The 18,942-nt window shown below is 39.0% G+C and overlaps 1 protein-coding gene across 9 annotated transcripts in view; it reads left to right on the top strand.

Moving 5' to 3' along the window:
• The window catches only part of C9H2orf76 (chromosome 9 C2orf76 homolog), a 132,648-nt gene that overhangs the window by 30,083 nt on the left and 83,623 nt on the right, over nucleotides 1-18,942 (top strand). For all 9 annotated transcript variants that reach the window (XR_005218972.1, XM_037850543.1, XM_037850542.1 and 6 more), the window contains exons 2-3: nucleotides 2,919-2,987; nucleotides 3,697-3,841. Coding sequence is in view for 8 of the 9 variants with exons in the window: in XM_037850543.1 (XP_037706471.1) it covers nucleotides 2,967-2,987; nucleotides 3,697-3,841 (166 nt within the window). In the remaining variant the exon portion in view is untranslated. The remainder of the gene's footprint in view (nucleotides 1-2,918; nucleotides 2,988-3,696; nucleotides 3,842-18,942) is intronic.

An 18,942-nucleotide genomic window follows, 5' to 3' on the forward strand; every position in this document is an offset into this window, starting at 1 on the left:
ACACAGAATAGGTGGGGCCACGCCTCACCATTAGAAATGATCTAATCAAAAGTCTCACCTACAGTTGGGTAGGTCACATCTCCATGGAAACAACCTGATCAAAAGTGTCCACCCTAATCAAAAGACTAATAAGGCTGTCCCCCACAAGATTGCTTAAAAGAACATGGCTTTTTGGGAGACATAATAGATTCAAACCAGCACATATTTGAATTGAAATTTCATTTAATTTAATTTTGGGAGAATTTATTTCTTTACAACTTTGAGCCTTCGTAGTTAAGAATGTGGTGTGTCATTGATTCAAATCTTATGTCCTTGAATATTTTAAATTAATTTATTCCTAAATTTCTTGTTTTTGGTTTCTGTGTCCCCTCTTTGTTTGAAGAGTGCTTTTTAAACTTCATCAGATTCAGTTTTAAGTAGGTCAGATCTTCTGGGAAAATGTCAGATTTTATCATCGGTAATACTAACTTTCTAATGTGCTTCTGCAGTATATCTTCCTCCTGAAGATAATAAGCAGAAGTTCCCACCATCCTTAAGGTAAATTGGATCATGGTTTCCTTCTGATAGTGGCTATTATTGTTAGTTACAAGTATAAATGACAGGTTTCTGAGGAAAATGACAATACATTGTTAACCAAAATTAGAAATTAATGTAAATTTGGGGTTTTAAATTTGAAACTATTAAGTACGATACTTAGGCAGCTTTTTATTAAGTGAAAACGACAAACCTACAATTATAAAATGGTCTCGTAAATTGTGCATGTGCCAGCTGGCCTGGCCTCTTCAGTTGTACCATTTATATGATTAATTTGATTGCAGTTGGAAATCTTGTTATCTTCATCTGCTGCCTACACAAACTGACTTCACCCCTGTATTAGTCAGGGTTCTCTAGGGAAACAGAACCAACAGGAAATATCTGTAAATATGAGATTTTATAAAAGTGTCTCAAGCAACTGTGGGGTTGCACAAGTCCAAATTCCGCAGGGCAGGCTGCAACTCTGATGAAAGTTTTTGATGAATTTCCCAGGCGAGACTGGCTGGCTGAAGTAGAGATGGAGATTCTCTCTTCTAACTGCTGAATTCATCACCTCTCCTTTTAAGGCTTCGATTGATTGGGCTATATGTCTCTCATCGCAGAAGACACTCCCCTTAGGTGATTAAAGATGTAATCAGCTGTAGATGCAGTCAACTTACTGATGAAATGTCCTTGCAGTAAGTTAGGCCAGTGCTTGCTTGACCAAACACCTGACACCATCACCTGGCCAAGATGACACATGAACCCAACCATCACAACCCCCAAACCTATTTTATCCCAAGTAGAATAATAATGATAAAAGCAGCTTTGATTTATTGAGATCCTACTATTTGTTAGTAACTGCATTAAGTGTTTAACATATGTTATTTTCTTAAATCCATAGAACAATTTTCTTAGGAATTAATAAAACAGTTGTGGCTAAGAGGTAGAGTTGATACTTAAATTAGATCTGTTCAGTTCCTTGGGGATTTGGGCTGCATTAGGGCACTTCCCAGTATGTGTGGGTTCTGGAGGGATTTTTTGTTTTTTGGGATGGGGTTGGCTGAGAAGAGGAAGTGGTCATAGTTTTTACAAACCTCTTAAAAGGAAGGCTTTTATATTATCTTTTTCTTAGGAGACATTCTTTATTAAGTACCTCAGTATATTTTAATTGTAATTTTGTAGATATCTGCTCAGCTGTTATTGTTCGATAGATTTCAGGATCTTTTACTGAGGAGTACTATAAACCAGATTTAGTAAGAAATAGCGTAGTAGCTAATACTGGAATTATCAAAAGATTTTTAAGGCTCATTAACCATAAAACATAATTATAAAGCCAATTCTTAACCTATTTTAAGAGGGAAAATCTATTTTCAGGTCCTTTGTAATGTCAAACAAGAAATAACAATCCAAGCTGCAAGGCAAGAAAGGTGTTTATTTGGGGTCTTAGAATTGGGAGCACAGATTCAGGTAGTAACTCAAATCGTATCCCGTCTTGGCATTTTCAGGCAAGGGTTTTTAAAGAAAAAGAAGAAAATTGGACAAGTTGTTTGTGGTTGGTGGATATTTTGGGTACTCCAGTTGTCCTTCTGGTTACATGGTTTACTGAGTTCTTATCTTGTGGTTTTATGGTGCCTCAGAATTCTTAGGCTTTTGAGGAAGTTCACTTCAGATAACTTCTTAGGGTTGTAAGGCACTGTATACTTTGGCAGTTTGTGATATCTGGCTGATATTTGCTAAGAGTAATCTCCAGAATGACCTCCTGCCTCCACTTTAAATCTCTTGGCCATAGTAACTCTATTTTATTTCTTTTTGCAAGAACCTCTCAATTATAAGCAGTATGGTAGTTATAAGTACAAATTATTTTTATGCATTTAATCAGTTTGAGCCTTTGCTTTCCAAATATAATGGGCTGCATATTCTCTCCAATTTAGTAAAATATTTTTATGAGCATTCTGTTAGTCAGAAAGACTTTATCCAGGCCAAGTTACTGCGGTTGGTTTATGATACTATGAATATTTCAGACATATCTAACTTCCTGCTTAAGACTTAAAATGTTACCAGTGTAACTGAAGCCACTGTGTACCTTTCCTCAACTGTGTACTACTTTCTTTACCTCAAAGATAACTACTACTTATCTCCTTTTAAACCTAATAAAGCCTATTTCCTAACTTTGTATAAATGGTGATATACTCTGATTCTTTTGCACCTGGCCTTTTTTGACTCAAATGTAATATTTTTGAGATTTATCACATGCATGTGTCTAGTTCTAGTCCATTCATTTTTGGTGCTTGTAGTATTTCATTGTATGAAGATGCCATAATTTATTATTCCATTATCCTGGTGATAGTTGTTTGTAATTCTTACTATTAACAAACAATATTGCTCTTTATGTTCTTTTACAGTTCTCCTTGTGTACATTGCGAAAGATTCCGTAGAGTACTTACCTATGAATGAAATTGCTGGATCGACAGGTATGTATACTTTCAACTTTTCTAACTATTGCCAAATTGTGTTCAAAAGTAATACCCTTTGCACACCCACCTTCATAGTGATTAGCTTCTCTTTGTTCTACGCCTTACCAACACCAGATATTGTCAGACTTTTAAATTTGTCAGTTTGATCAGTGATGTATCTTGCGGGTATTTTCAGTTTTCCTGATTATGAGTGAAGTTTGAACCTCTTTTCTTATGTGTAATAGAATTACAGGAATTTTTTCCCCAAAACTCATTCTGAATTTAGATTGAAGGTTGTATGCAAAGCTGAAAGTAGCATGAAGTAGCTACTACTAGGTATAAATACACAGTAGTTGTGTCTTTAAAACATTGGCAATTTTGCAGACTTTTTTGGAAGAAACAGTTTGTGGTAGTTTGCAGATAGTATATTAGGAAGACCAGGGACTTTGGCATTAAATCAGTCCTTGAATCCTGGCACCATTATTTACCAGCTTTGTGGCCTCAGGCAATTTCTGCCATTTCTCTGAGTCTATTTCTTCATCTTTAAAATGGTTTGCTGAGAAAATTAAATGAGATAACATTTAGAAACACCTGGCACATAGGACAAGTACATAGTTTTATGATGAATATACATATTCAAATGATAATGTGAAAGATGGGTAATAATATGACCATGATAATTAATTAACACTTGGAATCTGGTAGCATTTGTTTGTTTTTGCTGCAGGAATTCCTTCACATGGCTCCTGAAGACGTGACAATTACAGTTCGCCTCATTCGGTCGTTTGAGCATCGCAATTTCAAACCTATAGTATATCGCGGAGTTAATTTGGACCAAACTGTAAAGGAATTTATGGTATTTCTGAAGCATGGTATGAGCCTTTATAGTCATTTTATTTTAGTAGTATTTTGAGAATATAATTGACTGTGATATGAGTAGTAATAATCTTTTCAGTTACTTGTAAACAATTCTAATCTAGGTTCTCGGCCAGCTCCTGGGCAAGCTTCTCTTCTGGGCTTTGGCATCAGCTGAAATGCCTCCTTCGAGGTTTCTCATTTAGCAGCATGCACCCTCCCAGGGGTCGCTGCCACCATGTTTGGGTCTCTCTGTCCCCTCCCTCTCCCTTTTTTTTTAATTAAAAAAAATTAAAGTCTAGATTTGCTTGTAATAGGTTTCTGTATTTGGAGGTGGATTAGTAATTGTGTTCTGTAGCCAGGCACACAGAGTCCTCATGGGGGTGTGTGGCAGGAAGGCCGCTGAGGTCATCCAGCCAGGAAACCACGAGAGCCATTGGTCAGTGTGGTCACAGATGGATGACCAGACTAACTGATGCTAGTTAACCATTTTGAATTTCTAGTGAAGTAGATTGGAGTTAGTCTTTGTTGTGGTAGATCCTTGATGGGTTTCTAACCTTTGTTTCGACTATTGACTAACATTCTGCTACATCATCTGCTACATCATCTGCTACAACAGCTAGAATGAACTTTTTTACCCACCCCCCACCCCAATTGAAGTCTGATTTATCTGTGGTGCAATGTACAGATCTTAGGGCAGAGTTCCATGAGTTCTGACAAATGTGTCACTTTATATCCAACTTAGTATTTTAAAAAGCTTTGGCATAATTTGAGACTCACAGGAAAGTTGTAAAAACAGGACAGAGAATTTCCTGGGTACTCTTCACCCAGATTCCCAAAATGTTGATTTTGTTAAATGTTTCGTTTGTTTTCCATTGCCCCTCACTTTCTCTCCTTTTACTCCATCTCTTTCTCTCTTCCCTACTGCATCCCCTCTATTTTTTCCCCAGAACCATTTAAAAGTATGTTGCTGACATGATGCCCCTTTACCTCTCAATATTTCAGTGTGTATTCCTAAAAACAAGATATCCCCTTACATCACCTCAATACAATGACCAAAATCAGGAAGTGAACATTGAAACAATACTATCATCTAACCTACAGACTCTCTATTGAAATTTTGGTGACTGTCCCAATAATGTATTTTTGTAGCATTGTGTTCAATTCTTTGAATCTGGAACACTACTTGAGTTTATTACTGTATTTCATCGCACTGACATTTTTGAACATTTATGTTGTAGAATGTTCCTCAGTTGGGTTTGTCTGATGTTTTCTCATGATTAGGTTCAGGTTATGCCTTTTTGGCAGGAAACCTTGGAAGGGATGCTGATTTATTATCATACCAGGAGGCAGGTGCTGTAGGTTCGTACTTAGCAATGTTGACTTTGATTAATTAAGCTGGTGTCTGCTGGGTTTCTTCACTGTAAATTGTGATTGTTATTGAAAATCATCTTGTGGAGATATCCTCTGAGACTATGTGACTATCTTGTTACTTCTCAAGCTTTCACCCACTGGTCTAGCATTCTTTGATGATTCTTGCATGAATCAGTTATTATGCTGATGATAGGCAAATGGTGATTTTCTTGTTCTATCATTCCTTTTACATTTATTAGTTGTCTTTCTAGAGTAAGGAAGAGTTTTGTATCTGCCCTCTCCCACGGGTTTGACAAATCCTTTATATTGCTGTGGACTCAAGAGTTCTTACTCTGTTCAAATGGTTATAAATCATTTACTCTCAATTATTCCGATGCACAAATTGTCCTTGTTTTGGCCACTGGGAGCCCCTGCAACCTGGCGCCTGTGTCCTTTTAACTTGTCCTCATCAATCTTTAAGTACCTTCTTTTTTTTTTTTTAATTAAGTTCCGTTTTATTGAGATATATTCACATAAAATACAGTTATCTATGGTGTACAATCAGCTGTTCACAGTACCTTCATATAATTGTGCATTCATCACCCCAATCTGTTTTTTTTTTGTTTTTTTTTTAATCTTCATTTTATTGAGATATATTCACATACCACGCAGTCATACAAAACAAATCGTACTTTCGATTGTTTACAGTACCATTACATAGTTGTACATTCATCACCTAAATCAATCCCTGACACCTTCATTAGCACACACACAAAAATAACAAGAATAATAATTAGAGTGAAAAAGAGCAATTGAAGTAAAAAAGAACACTGGGTACCTTTGTCTGTTTGTTTCCTTCCCCTATTTTTCTACTCATCCATCCATAAACTAGACAAAGTGGAGTGTGGTCCTTATGGCTTTCCCAATCCCATTGTCACCCCTCATAAGCTACATTTTTATACAACTGTCTTCGAGATTCATGGGTTCTGGGTTGTAGTTTGATAGTTTCAGGTATCCGCCACCAGCTACCCCAATTCTTTAGAACCTAAAAAGGGTTGTCTAAAGTGTGCATAAGAGTGCCCACCAGAGTGACCTCTCGGCTCCTTTTGGAATCTCTCTGCCACTGAAGCTTATTTCATTTCCTTTCACATCCCCCTTTTGGTCAAGAAGATGTTCTCCGTCCCACGATGCCAGGTCTACATTCCTCCCCGGGAGTCATATTCCACGTTGCCAGGGAGATTCACTCCCCTGGGTGTCTGATCCCACGTAGGGGGGAGGGCAGTGATTTCACTTTTCAAGTTGGCTTAGCTAGAGAGACAGGGCCACATCTGAGCAACAAAGAGGCATTCGGGAGGAGGCTCTTAGGCACAATTATAGGGAGGCCTAGCCTTTCCTTTGCAGCAACCGTCTTCCCAAGGGTAAAACCTGTGGTAGAGGGCTCAACCCATCAAACCACCAGTCCCCTATGGGGGCACTACATCTTTTTTTTTTCCTTGTTTTTCTTTCTTTTTTTTTTTTTTTTTAACTTTCCCTTCTTTTTTAAATCAACTGTATGAAAAAAAAGTTAAAAAGAAAACAAACATACAATAAAAAAACATTTCAAAGAGACCATAACAAGGGAGTAAGAAAAAGACAACTAACCTAAGATAACTGCTTTACTTCCAACATGTTCCTACTTTACCCCAAGAAAGTTACCTAATATAGCAACAATTCTGTGAACTTGCTCCTACTATATCCATCAGAAATTAACAGACCATAGTCATTCCTGGGCATCCCCAGAACATTAAATAGCTTATCTGTTCTTCTTGGATTATTATTCCCCCTTCCTTAATTGCTCTCTATTGCTAGTTCCCCTACATTCTACATTATAAACCATTTGTTTTACATTTTTCAAAGTTCACATTAGTGGTAGCATATAATATTTCTCTTTTTGTGCCTGGCTTATTTCGCTCAGCATTATGTCTTCAAGGTTCATCCATGTTGTCATATGTTTCACGAGATCGTTCCTTCTTACTGCCGCGTAGTATTCCATCGTGTGTATATACCACATTTTATTTATCCACTCATCTGTTGAAGGACATTTGGGTTGTTTCCATCTCTTGGCAATTGTGAACAATGCTGCTATGAACATTGGCGTGCAGATATCTGTTCGTGTCACTGCTTTCCGATCTTCCGGGTATATACCGAGAAGTGCAATCGCTGGATCGAATGGTAACTCTATATCTAGTTTTCTAAGGAACCGCCAGACTGACTTCCAGAGTGGCTGAACCATTATACAGTCCCACCAACAATGAATAAGAGTTCCAATTTCTCCACATCCCCTCCAGCATTTGTAGTTTCCTGTTTGTTTAATGGCAGCCATTCTAACCGGTGTTAGATGGTATCTCATTGTGGTCTTAATTTGCATCTCTCTAATAGCTAGTGAAGCTGAACATTTTTTCATGTGTTTCTTGGCCATTTGTATTTCCTCTTCAGAGAACTGTCTTTTCATATCTTTTGCCCATTTTATAATTGGGCCGACTGTACTATTGTCATTGAGTTGTAGGATTTCTTTATATATGTAAGATATCAGTCTTTTGTCAGATACATGGTTTCCAAAAATTTTTTCCCATTGAGTTGGCTGCCTCTTTACCTTTTTGAGAAATTCCTTTGAGGTGCAGAAACTTCTAAGCTTGAGGAGTTCCCATTTATCTATTTTCTCTTTTGTTGCTTGTGCTTTGGGTGTAAAGTCTAGGAAGTGGCCGCCTAATACAAGGTCTTGAAGATGTTTTCCTACATTATCTTCTAGGAGTTTTATGGTACTTTCTTTTATATTGAGATCTTTGGTCCATTTTGAGTTAATTTTTGTGTAGGGGGTGAGGTAGGGGTTCTCTTTCATTCTTTTGGATATGGATATCCAACTCTCCCAGCCCCATTTGTTGAAAAGACCATTATGACTCAGTTCAGTGACTTTGGGGGCCTTATCAAAGATCAGTCGGCCATAGATCTGAGGGTCTATCTCTGAATTCTCAATTCGATTCCATTGATCTATATGTCTATCTTTGTGCCAGTACCATGCTGTTTTGGCAACTGTGGCTTTATAATAAGCTTCAAAGTCAGGGAGTGTAAGTCCTCCCACTTCGTTTTTCTTTTGTAGAGTGTCTTTAGCAATTCAAGGCATCTTCCCTTTCCAATTGAATTTGATAACTAGCTTTTCCAAGTCTGCAAAGTAGGTTGTTGGAATTTTGTTTGGGATTGCATTGAATCTGTAGATGAGTTTGGGTAGAATTGACATCTTAATGACATTTAGCCTTCCTATCCATGAACATGGAATATTTTTCCATCTTTTAAGGTCCCCTTCTATTTCTTTTAGTAGAGTTATGTAGTTTTCTTTGTATAGGTCTTTTACATCTTTGGTTAAGTTGATTCCTAGGTACTTGATTTTTTTAGTTGCTATTGAAAATGGTATCTTTTTCTTGAGTGTCTCTTCAGTTTGTTCATTTCTAGCATATAGAAACATTACTGACTTATGTGCATTAACCTTGTATCCCGCTACTTTGCTAAATTTGTTTATTAGCTCTAGTAGCTGTATCGTCGATTTCTCAGGGTTTTCTAGATATAAGATCATATCATCTGCAAACAATGACAGTTTTACTTCTTCTTTTCCAATTTGGATGCCTTTTATTTCTTTGTCTTGCCGGATTGCCCTGGCTAGCACTTCCAGCACAATGTTGAATAACAGTGGTGACAGCGGGCATCCTTGTCTTGTTCCTGATCTTAGAGGGAAGGCTTTCGGTCTCTCACCATTGAGTACTATGCTGGCTGTGGGTTTTTCATATATGCTCTTTATCATGTTGAGGAAGTTTCCTTCAATTCCTACCTTTTGAAGTGTTTTTATCAAAAACGGATGTTGGATTTTGTCAAATGCTTTTTTAGCATCTATTGAGATGATCAATTGCTTTTTCCCTTTTGACTTGTTAATGTGTTGTAATACATTGATTGATTTTCTTATGTTGAACCATCCTTGCATGCCTGGAATGAACCCCACTTGGTCATGGTGTATGATTTTTTTAATGTGTCTTTGGATTTGATTTGCAAGTATTTTGTTGAGGATTTTTGCATCTATATTCATTAGGGAGATTGGCCGGTAGTTTTCCTTTTTTGTAGCATCTTTGCCTGGTTTTGGTATTAGATTGATGTTAGCTTCATAAAATGAGTTAGGTAGTGTTCCATTTTCTTCAATGTTTTGAAAGAGTTTGAGTAAGATTGGTGTCAGTTCTTTCTGGAAAGTTTGGTAGAATTCCCCTGTGAAGCCATCTGGCCCTGGGCATTTATTTGTGGGAAGATTTTTGATGACTGATTGGATCTCTTTGCTTGTGATGGGTTGGTTGAGGTCTTCTATTTCTTCTCTGGTCAGTCTAGGTTGTTCATATGTTTCCAGGAAATTGTCCATTTCCTCTACATTATCCAGTTTGTTGCCATACAGTTGTTCATAGTATCCTCTTATAAGTTTTTTAATTTCTTCAGGATCTGCAGTTATGTCACCTTTTTCATTCATTATTTTGTTTATATGGGTCTTCTCTCTTTTTGATTTTGTCAGTCTAGCTAGGGGCTTGTCAATCTTGTTGATCTTCTCAAAGAACCAACTTTTGGTGATATTTATCCTCTCTATTGTTTTTTTGTTCTCTATGTCATTTATTTCTGCTTTAATCCTTGTTATTTCTTTTCTTGTACTTGGTTTAGGATTGGTTTGCTGTTCATTTTCCAGCTTCTTCAGTTGATCCATTAATTCTTTGATTTTGGCTCTTTCTTCCTTTTTAATATATGCATTTAGTGCTATAAATTTCCCCCTTAGCACTGCTTTTGCTGCATCCCATAGGTTTTGGTATGTTGTGTTCTCATTTTCATTCGTCTCTATATATTTAGCAATTTCTCTTGCTATTTCTTCTTTAACCCACTGATTGTTTAGGAGTGTGTTGTTTAACCTCCAGGTATTTGTGAATTTTCTATGTCTCTGATGGTTATTGACTTCTAATTGTATTCCATTGTGGTCAGAGAATGTGCTTTGAATAATTTCAATCTTTTTAAATTTATTGAGGCTTGTTTTATGTCCCAGCATATGATCTATTCTGGAGAAAGTTCCGTGAGCACTAGAAAAGTATGTGTATCCTGGTGATTTGGGATGTAATGTCCTGTATATGTCTGTTAAATCTAATTCATTTATCAGATTGTTTAGGTTTTCAATTTCCTTATTGGTCTTCTGTCTGGTTGATCTATCTATAGGAGAGAGTGATGTGTTGAAGTCTCCCACAATTATTGTGGAAACATCAATTGCTTCCTTTAGTTTTGCCAGTGTTTCTGTCATGTATTTTGTGGCACCTTGATTGGGTGCATAGACATTTACGATTGTTATTTCTTTTTGCTGAATTGCCCCTTTTATTAGTATGTAGTGGCTTTCTTTGTCTCTCAAAACATCCCTGCATTTGAAGTCTATTTTATCTGAGATTAATATTGCTACACCTGCTTTCTTTTGGCTGTAGCTTGCATGAAATATTTTTTTCCATCCTTTCACTTTCAGTTTCTTTGTGTCCCTGTGTCTTAAGATGAGTCTCTTGTATGCAACATATTGATGGTTCATTTTTTTTGATCCATTCTGCGAATCTATATCTTTTAATTGGGGAGTTTAATCCATTTACATTCAACGTTATAACCGTGAAGGCATTTCTTGAATCAGCCATCTTATCCTTTGGTTTATGTTTGTCATATTTTTCCCCTCTGTCTATTAATATCCTTTATTGTACCCATTCCGAATCTCTTTAGTACTGAACCTTTCTCCAAGTCTCTCTCTCCTTTCTTTGTTTCTCTGTCTGTAGGGCTCCCTTTAGTATCTCCAGTAGGGCAGGTCTCTTGTTAGCAAATTCTCTCAGCATTTGTTTGTCTGTGAAAAATTTAAGCTCTCCCTCAAATTTGAAGGAGAGTTTTGCTGGATAAAGTATTCTTGGCTGGAAATTTTTCTCACTCAGAATTTTAAATATATGGTGCCACTGCCTTCTCGCCTCCATGGTGGCTGCTGAGTAGTCACTACTTAGTCTTATGCTGTTTCCTTTGTATGTGGTGAATTGCTTTTCTCTTGCTGCTTTCAGAACTTGCTCCTTCTCTTCTGTGTTTGACAGTGTGATCAGTATATGTCTTGGAGTGGGTTTATTTGGATTTATTCTATTTGGGGTTCGCTGAGCATTTATGATTTGTGTATTTATGTTGTTTAGAAGATTTGGGAAGTTTTCCCCAACAATTTCTTTGAATACTCTTCCTAGACCTTTACCCTTTTCTTCCCCTTCTGGGACACCAACGAGTCTTATATTTGGACGTTTCATATTATCTATCATATCCCTGAGGTCCATTTCGATTTTTTCAATTTTTTTCCCCATTCTTTCTTTTATGCTTTCATTTTCCATTCTGTCATCTTCCAGGTCACTGATTCGTTGTTCAACTTCCTCTAGTCTTGTACTATGAGTGTCCAGAATCTTTTTAATTTGGTCAACAGTTTCTTTAATTTCCATAAGATCATCCATTTTTTTATTTAGTCTTGCAATGTCTTCTTTATGCTCTTCTAGGGTCTTCTTGATTTCCTTTATCTCCCGTACTATGGTCTCATTGTTCATCTTTAGTTCTTTGAGTAGCTGCTCTAGGTGCTGTGTCTCTTCTGGTCTTTTGATTTGGGTGCTTGGGCTTGGGTTATCCATATCGTCTGTTTTTTTCATATGCTTTATAATTTTCTGTTGTTTTTGGCCTCGTGGCATTTGCTGAACTTGATAGGGTTCTTTTAGGGTTTGTAGACCTACTGAAGTCCTTATCTCTAATTTATCAGATCTACAGCTTCGTGGAGTACACTTTCTCTAACTAACCAGCAGGTGGCGTGCACGAGCCACCTGTTCTCCACAAGCCAGTTCTCCTCTGCTTAGCCTTTCTGGTGTGTGAGGGAGTGAGTCTTGTGGGGCCCAATTGGTGTACCAAGCTTGCGTGTGTAGTTGGTGTTGCCTGCCATGTATGTGGGGCGTGTTTCTGGGCAGTTGGGGAGGGAGGGTGGCCCTAACAATCAAATCTCCCTGGTGATCCTAGAGTTTTAAAGCTGCTGCAATAGTCTAATCCTTCAGTTCAGTCCTGCCACAGTTTGTCTCTGCCACTGACCCACAAGTCCTTGGTATTGGCGTATGACTCCTGAGACTTGCAAGTGGGCCCCTCTTCCAGGCCGTGCACCCCGGGTCCTCTGTTGAGGGATGACTGTGCTATGTCACAGGTGAGTGCCGTCTCCCCAGGGCAGTTCTGGGCTGCTGGGCTATGTAGGGAGGCTCCCAGTCTGCTGAAATGATGGCTGAATGGGGCTTTGTTAATTCACACTGCTCTACCTTCCCAGCTCTGGGACAATCAGCTGAGGTTGCAGGAAAGGCTAATGTCCACGCCCAGTTTTGTGGTGTGTGCCTGTTATCTGAAGCACTTCCGTCACACTGGGTTGTCTGGGGCAGTTCTGGGCTATGGGGCTGGCGATGGGCAGGAGTGTTTCCTGTCCACCAGGATGATGGCTGTGAGCGGACACCCCCCTTTTCTTGGGAAGTTGTGGTGTTTAGTGAATTTTCTCAGCCACTGGATTATTGCGTTTTGTCTCAGAGCTCTCTTAGTTCTGCTCTTGACTTGACCTGCCCAAATTGCAAGTCTTTGAAGCTTTGTGTATTGGGCTTCTTAGAGTAATTGTTTTAGAAAAAGAAAAAAGGATTAAAAAAAAAAAAAAAAAAGGGCCCTCCTCAGAGATCTAATGGGTTATTGAAATGCTAAGAGACAAAGCAACCAGGGCCATTAAGGAAAGGTCCACAGGGCAGAGAGATCAGCTTTTCTTCGGGATTTGCATATGCGCCTCAGGGCCCTTCCCCTTTCTATGATCAACAGAACTCCAAAAATCCTCCTGTTTTATTTTGGAGTTTTTCATGTTGTTTTTTTTTCTCTATGCCTGTCTCCTCTCTGCTGGGCTGGCTGCTCTCACATTCTCTGGTGTCTGGTCTCAGTCTATCTATGGTTGGAGTTTGGATCAGTAGAATGAGATTCCGATAAGGGCTGCCACTGCAGTTCTCCCTTCTCCTTCCCAGAGCTGACAGCCCCTCCTCCCATGGGACTGAGCCTGGCAGGGAGGGGCGCGGGTCCCCTGGCCGCAAAAACTTACAGATTTCGCTGATCTCAGCAGTTCCACGTTTTCATGAGTGTTGTATGAAGTATGCCCAAAGTCAGATTGCTCCGTGGTGTCCAGTCCACGCAGTTCCTGGCTTTCTACCTACTTTCCTGGAGGAGTAACTAAAACATACAGCTCACCAGTCTGCCATCTTGCCCCGCCTCCCCCAATCTGTTTTTGAACATTTTCCTTACACCAGAAAGAATAAGAATAAAAAATAAAAGTATAAAAGAACACCCAAATCCCCTCATCCCACCCTATTTTTCATTTAGTTTTTGTCCCCGTTTTTCTACTCATCCATCCATACACTGGGTTAAGGGAGTGTGACCCACATGGTTTTTGCACTCACACTGTCACCCTTGTAAGCTACATTGTTATACAGTCGTCTTCAAGAGAGTCAAGGCTACTGGGTTGGAGTTTGATAGTTTCAGGTATTTACTTCTAGCTATTCCAATACATTAAGACCTAAGAAGGGTTATCCATATAGTGCATAAGAATGTCCATCAGAGTGACCTCTCGACTCCATTTGAAATCTCTCAGCCAGTAAAACTTTGTTTCGTTTCATTTTGCATCCCCCTTTTGGTCAAGATGTTCTCAATCCCATGATACTGGGTCCAGATTCATCCCCGGGAGTCATGTCATGTGTTGCAGGGAGATTTACACCCCTGGGAGTCAGGTCCCACATAGTGGGGAGGGCAGCAAGTTCACCTGCCGAGCTGGCCTAGCTAGAGAGGGAAGGCCGCATCTGAGCAACAAATAAGTACCTCCTTATTTTTTGACGCAAGAAGATGTTCCAGGCTTGTCTTGTTCTTTCTTTGCCCTGGCCCTGGAATCAGCCATTTCTCTGAGGAGTTCAGATCCCATTATTGGAGAATGATATCCAGAAATCAGATCTGGGTTTAAATATGTACAATGTAGGTATTACAGCTGACTTCCTAAAGTGTAGTGAATTCTTGATATTTCACTTGCTGATTGTGAATTTTCCAAACTCTTCTCCCTCACCTTTTTTTTTTTTTCCCGTCTAATTTTGGGTAATTTTACTACCCAGTATTACTTGACTAGGGAGTAGGCAAAGTTTATAGAACCATAGAGAAGACTCAGACTGGTGAGTCTAGTTGTTAGTGACTATTTAAAAGATTTCATACAGAGAGCATAATTAGTCCATAAAGTCACTTTATCGGATTATATATAGAAAATTAATCTTTAATGCTGTGTTCTTAATATTATGGGGAAATGGAGAGTTGATACCAAGATACTGTCAATTACAGAGTGTCCTACTTTTCAGAGGTATCACCTAGTGCATATTCAGATTTCAAAATAAAAACAAATTCCTAGATTTTTATCTAAGTCTTTGTGTGTATTTTGAGTTACCATGTTTCTTAGTCTTGATATTCTAAGTGCTTTGAATTCTTGGTACAGAACTGGTTCTTCTTGAAGTCCTTGAGAATGAGACCTAATTTTCAAGCCCCTATAGAGGCAGGGGAAAGTGATTCTTCCCTGGATCACGGTGTTCTTTTCTGAAAGGAGAGATATATGGATGTATTATGTAAATATTATGACATTTATCATAAGAATTGGCTCATGCGTTGGTGGGGATTATTTGTTTCGTTGTACTGGTGTTGCCCCCAGTGTTCCAGCTGTTGAGTACATTTGAATCTTGACTTACAATCAGTATATTAACTCTCCCTTCCAGCTGTGTGTCTTCTGGAAGGGAGAGTTAATATACCGATTGGTAAGTATTAGAGTTATACTTGTCATTTAAGAATCTGTCTTAAATGGTGTTGCTGTGTAAGTCATTCATAAACATGTCAAGGTGATAGACCAAGAACAGAGCCATTAGTGTCTTCTTTGTAATCCCCCAGATTGGCTCAGTTCTAAGATGCTGTTGATTGTGAGGTGCACCATTATTTTATGTGCCAAGAGAAAAGGAAAAAGAGCAGCCAAACTATGACAAGCCATAGATTGTAAGATGCATGAGATGCGGAGAAATGAAAATGTGAAAAATCATGTGTCTTAGAATTAAGACACAAACTCTGGTAAATTGACAATTGTTCATAATCATCACAGTCCTTTGGGTAAAATTTCTGTGAATTCGTCTTACTGTTTGTTAGGGATTGAATCATATCCCCCGCCAAAGGCAAGTTCTGTGGGTGTGGACCTGTTATAAATAAGATCACTTCAAGATGTTACTTCAGTTGAGGTTTGGCCCCACTCAGTTAGGTGAAGCTCTAATCCAGATGACTGGAATCCTGTGTAGGCAGAGTGAAAGTCAGACAAAGAGAGAAGCCCCGGGGTGCAAACAGAAGCTAGAGGTCAATGGAACCTTGGAAGAGAAAGGAGAAGACACCACCACGTGCATTGCCATGTGACGGAAAAGCCACGGAGCCCCAAAGATTGCCGGCCAGACAGAAGATACTGACCCCAGGAAGAAAACAAGCCTTCCAGCCTCTGAAACTGTGAGCCAAGAAATTCCTGTTGTTAAGGCAACCCATCATATGGTATTGTGGTTTTTTTTTGCAGTTGGGAAACTAAAACACGATTCCTTTAACTTGTTGAAAATCATGCTGAAATCAGACATTTTCTTTCATTTCAAACTGTGGAAATGCCTGTTATTTGCATGTTCCACATCATAGTGTATAAGAAAAAAATATCATCTTTTGCTGAACAAATATATGATTAAGTGAGAATGTAAAGCATGTGTAATACAGGGCTGAACATCTGATAGGCAGTTAGTTTCCTTCCCTGGTTATCTTGGTGCTGTATAGCTTCATGTATAGCTATAGATGGAATTGTCAGTGTTGATTTTAATCATAACAAGAGTTCCCATTTATGTATGTAGAGTAAATGCCATCTATTAGCCCCTGTACTAAATATGTTAACTATATAATTTTCATGACCATCACTTTTTTTTTTTTGTAGAGAGTTACATGCTCAGATTAAACACTCAAAGACCTGAACTCTGAACTTTTTTACCCATCCTTTTATCTATTATAATGCTTAGGATGCTTCGAAATTAGATCCTTGCCCAAGTGGACACCACGGCAGGTCCGTGCCAGTCTGTCGCTCGGGCCAGCTTAGGGCATTTCTAACTAACCAGGTGTTCTAGTTTGCTAATGCTGCCAGAATGCAAAACACCAGAAATGGATCAGCTTTTATAAAAGGGGGTTTATTTGGTTACACAGTTACAGTCTTAGGGCCATAAAGTGTCCAACGTAACACATCAGCAATCAGGTACCTTCACTGGAGGATGGCCAGTGGTGTCTGGAAAACCTCTGTTAGCTGGGAAGGCACATGGCTGGCGTCTGCTCCAAAGTTCTGGTTTCAAAATGGCTTTCTCCCGGGACGTTCCTCTCTAGGCTGCAGTTCCTCAAAAATGTCATTCTTAGTTGCTCTTGGGGTGTTTGTCCTCTCTTAGCTTCTCTGGAGCAGGAGTCTGCTTTCAATGGCCAGCTTCAAACTGTCTGTCATCTGCAGCTCCTCTCAGCTTCTGTGCATTCTTCAAAGTGTCCCTTTTGGCTGTAGCAAGCTCGTTCCTTCTTTCTGAGCTTATATAGTGCTCCAGTAAACTAATCAAGGCCCATGCTGTATGGGCGGTACCACACCTCCATGGAAATTATCCAGTGAAAGATCTAACCCACAGTTGAGTGATCACATCTCCACAGAAACATCCAATCAAAAATCTCCAACCCAATCAACACCAATACGTTTCCTGCCCACACAAGACTGCATCAAAGGTAATGGCGTTTTTGGGGGACACGATACATCCAAACCAGCACACCAGGTGCCCCCCACCTAGCAGTTTCCAGGTAACTCCCCACAGGGCAGCTAGGACCAAATTTCATGAGGTGAATTTCTTTTGGCCTCAACTTTTTATTTTGAAAAATTTCCACTTTACCAAAAAGTCAATAGTATAATGAACACTTCATTTAGATTCGCCAGTTGTCAATATTTTTCTCTCATTTGCTTGCTAGCTCTTTTACTCATTCTCTCTCTCTTTCCTATCACCCTCACTGTCTCCCTTCCCTTTCTCCCCCTTCCCTCCCTCTCTCTCTCCTTCTATCTCTCTTTCCCCCTCCCCCCTCCACACACACACACACACACATACATACATACATACATACATACATACACTTTTCTTTTTTTACCTTAACCATCTGACCCTTTGGAAAGTAAGCCACAGATATCACAGTATTCACTTCTAATATGTCAGCCTGCATCTCCTGAGAAAAGAACACTCTCTTATACAACCAAACCACCATTATCCCACAGCGATACAATATTATCAAATTTACAGTTCATAGTCAACTTTCCCCAGTTACCCCATGTTCTGGTTTGCTAATGCTGCCGTTATGCAAAACACCAGAAATGGATTGGCTTTCATAAAGGGGGTTTATTTGCTTACAAATTTATGGTCCTAAGGCCATAAAAGTGTCCAAACTAAGGCATCAACAAAAAGATACCTTCAGTGAAGAACAGCTGATGGCATTCAGAACACCTCTGTCAGCTGGGAAGGCACGAGGTGGCGTCTACTGTTCCCTTGCTCCTGGGTTGCATTTCAAAAATGACGTTCTCCAAAATGTCTTTGAGTTTCTCTTAGCTTAGCATCTCCAGATGTCCTTCTGTCTGCATATCCAAGCATCAGCAAGCATCTTGGTCTCTTCAAAAGTCTCTCTCAGTTGCTCCAGCTGCTCTGAGCTCCTTCTGCCTGCCTGTGAATTTTCTTATAGGATTCCAGTGATCTAATTTAGACCCTCCCGGAATGGATGGGGTAATACCTCCAAGGAAATAATTTAATCAGAGGTGTCACCCACAGTTGGATGTGTCACATCTCCATGGAGACACTCAATCAAAATGTTTCACCCAACGAGATTGGATTAAAAGATCATGGCTTTGTGGGGGGACGTAATAAAACCAAACTGGCACACCCCATTAATATCTTTTTTATGTTATTGTTTTATTTGTTTGTATATTTGTTTTGATCCAGGATGGAATCAGGGATCATCTGTTGCATTTGAAAGTCATGTGTTTTTTAAATAACCGTTTCATTGAGATATAGTTCACATACTAACAGTTCACCCATTTAAAGTATACAAGTCAATGGTTTTTTGCTATATTCATAGACCTGTGTAACCATCATAGAATTCATTTTCAGAATTTTCATCACTCCCAAAAGAAACCCTGTACCTAACAGCAATTGCTACCCACCACCCCCCCCCAAAAAAAAAAAAAAAAAGAAAACCCTTAGCCCTAGGCAAACACTCATCTGTTTTCTGTCTTATAGATTTGCCTCTTCTGGACATTTCATATGAATGGAATCATACAATGTGTGGTTTTTGACTGGCTTCTTTTACTTATTTGTTCAGTTCTAATATATATATGTGTGTGTGGGTGGGTGGGTGTGTATGCATATATATATGTATATATAGTAGTATCAGCATTGTTAACCTGTACCCCTGTGGGAAGCCATTGGCTATCAACTAGAGTACAGTGCTTGTGTGCAGTTCCTTTTGCCTTTAGATGTACAGAATTTATTCATTTACATTGTACTTAGGCCAGCACATTTTCCCC

The sequence above is a fragment of the Choloepus didactylus genome, chromosome 9 (assembly GCF_015220235.1).
Source record: "Choloepus didactylus isolate mChoDid1 chromosome 9, mChoDid1.pri, whole genome shotgun sequence".
In the NCBI taxonomy this organism is placed as follows: Eukaryota; Metazoa; Chordata; class Mammalia; order Pilosa; family Megalonychidae; genus Choloepus; species Choloepus didactylus.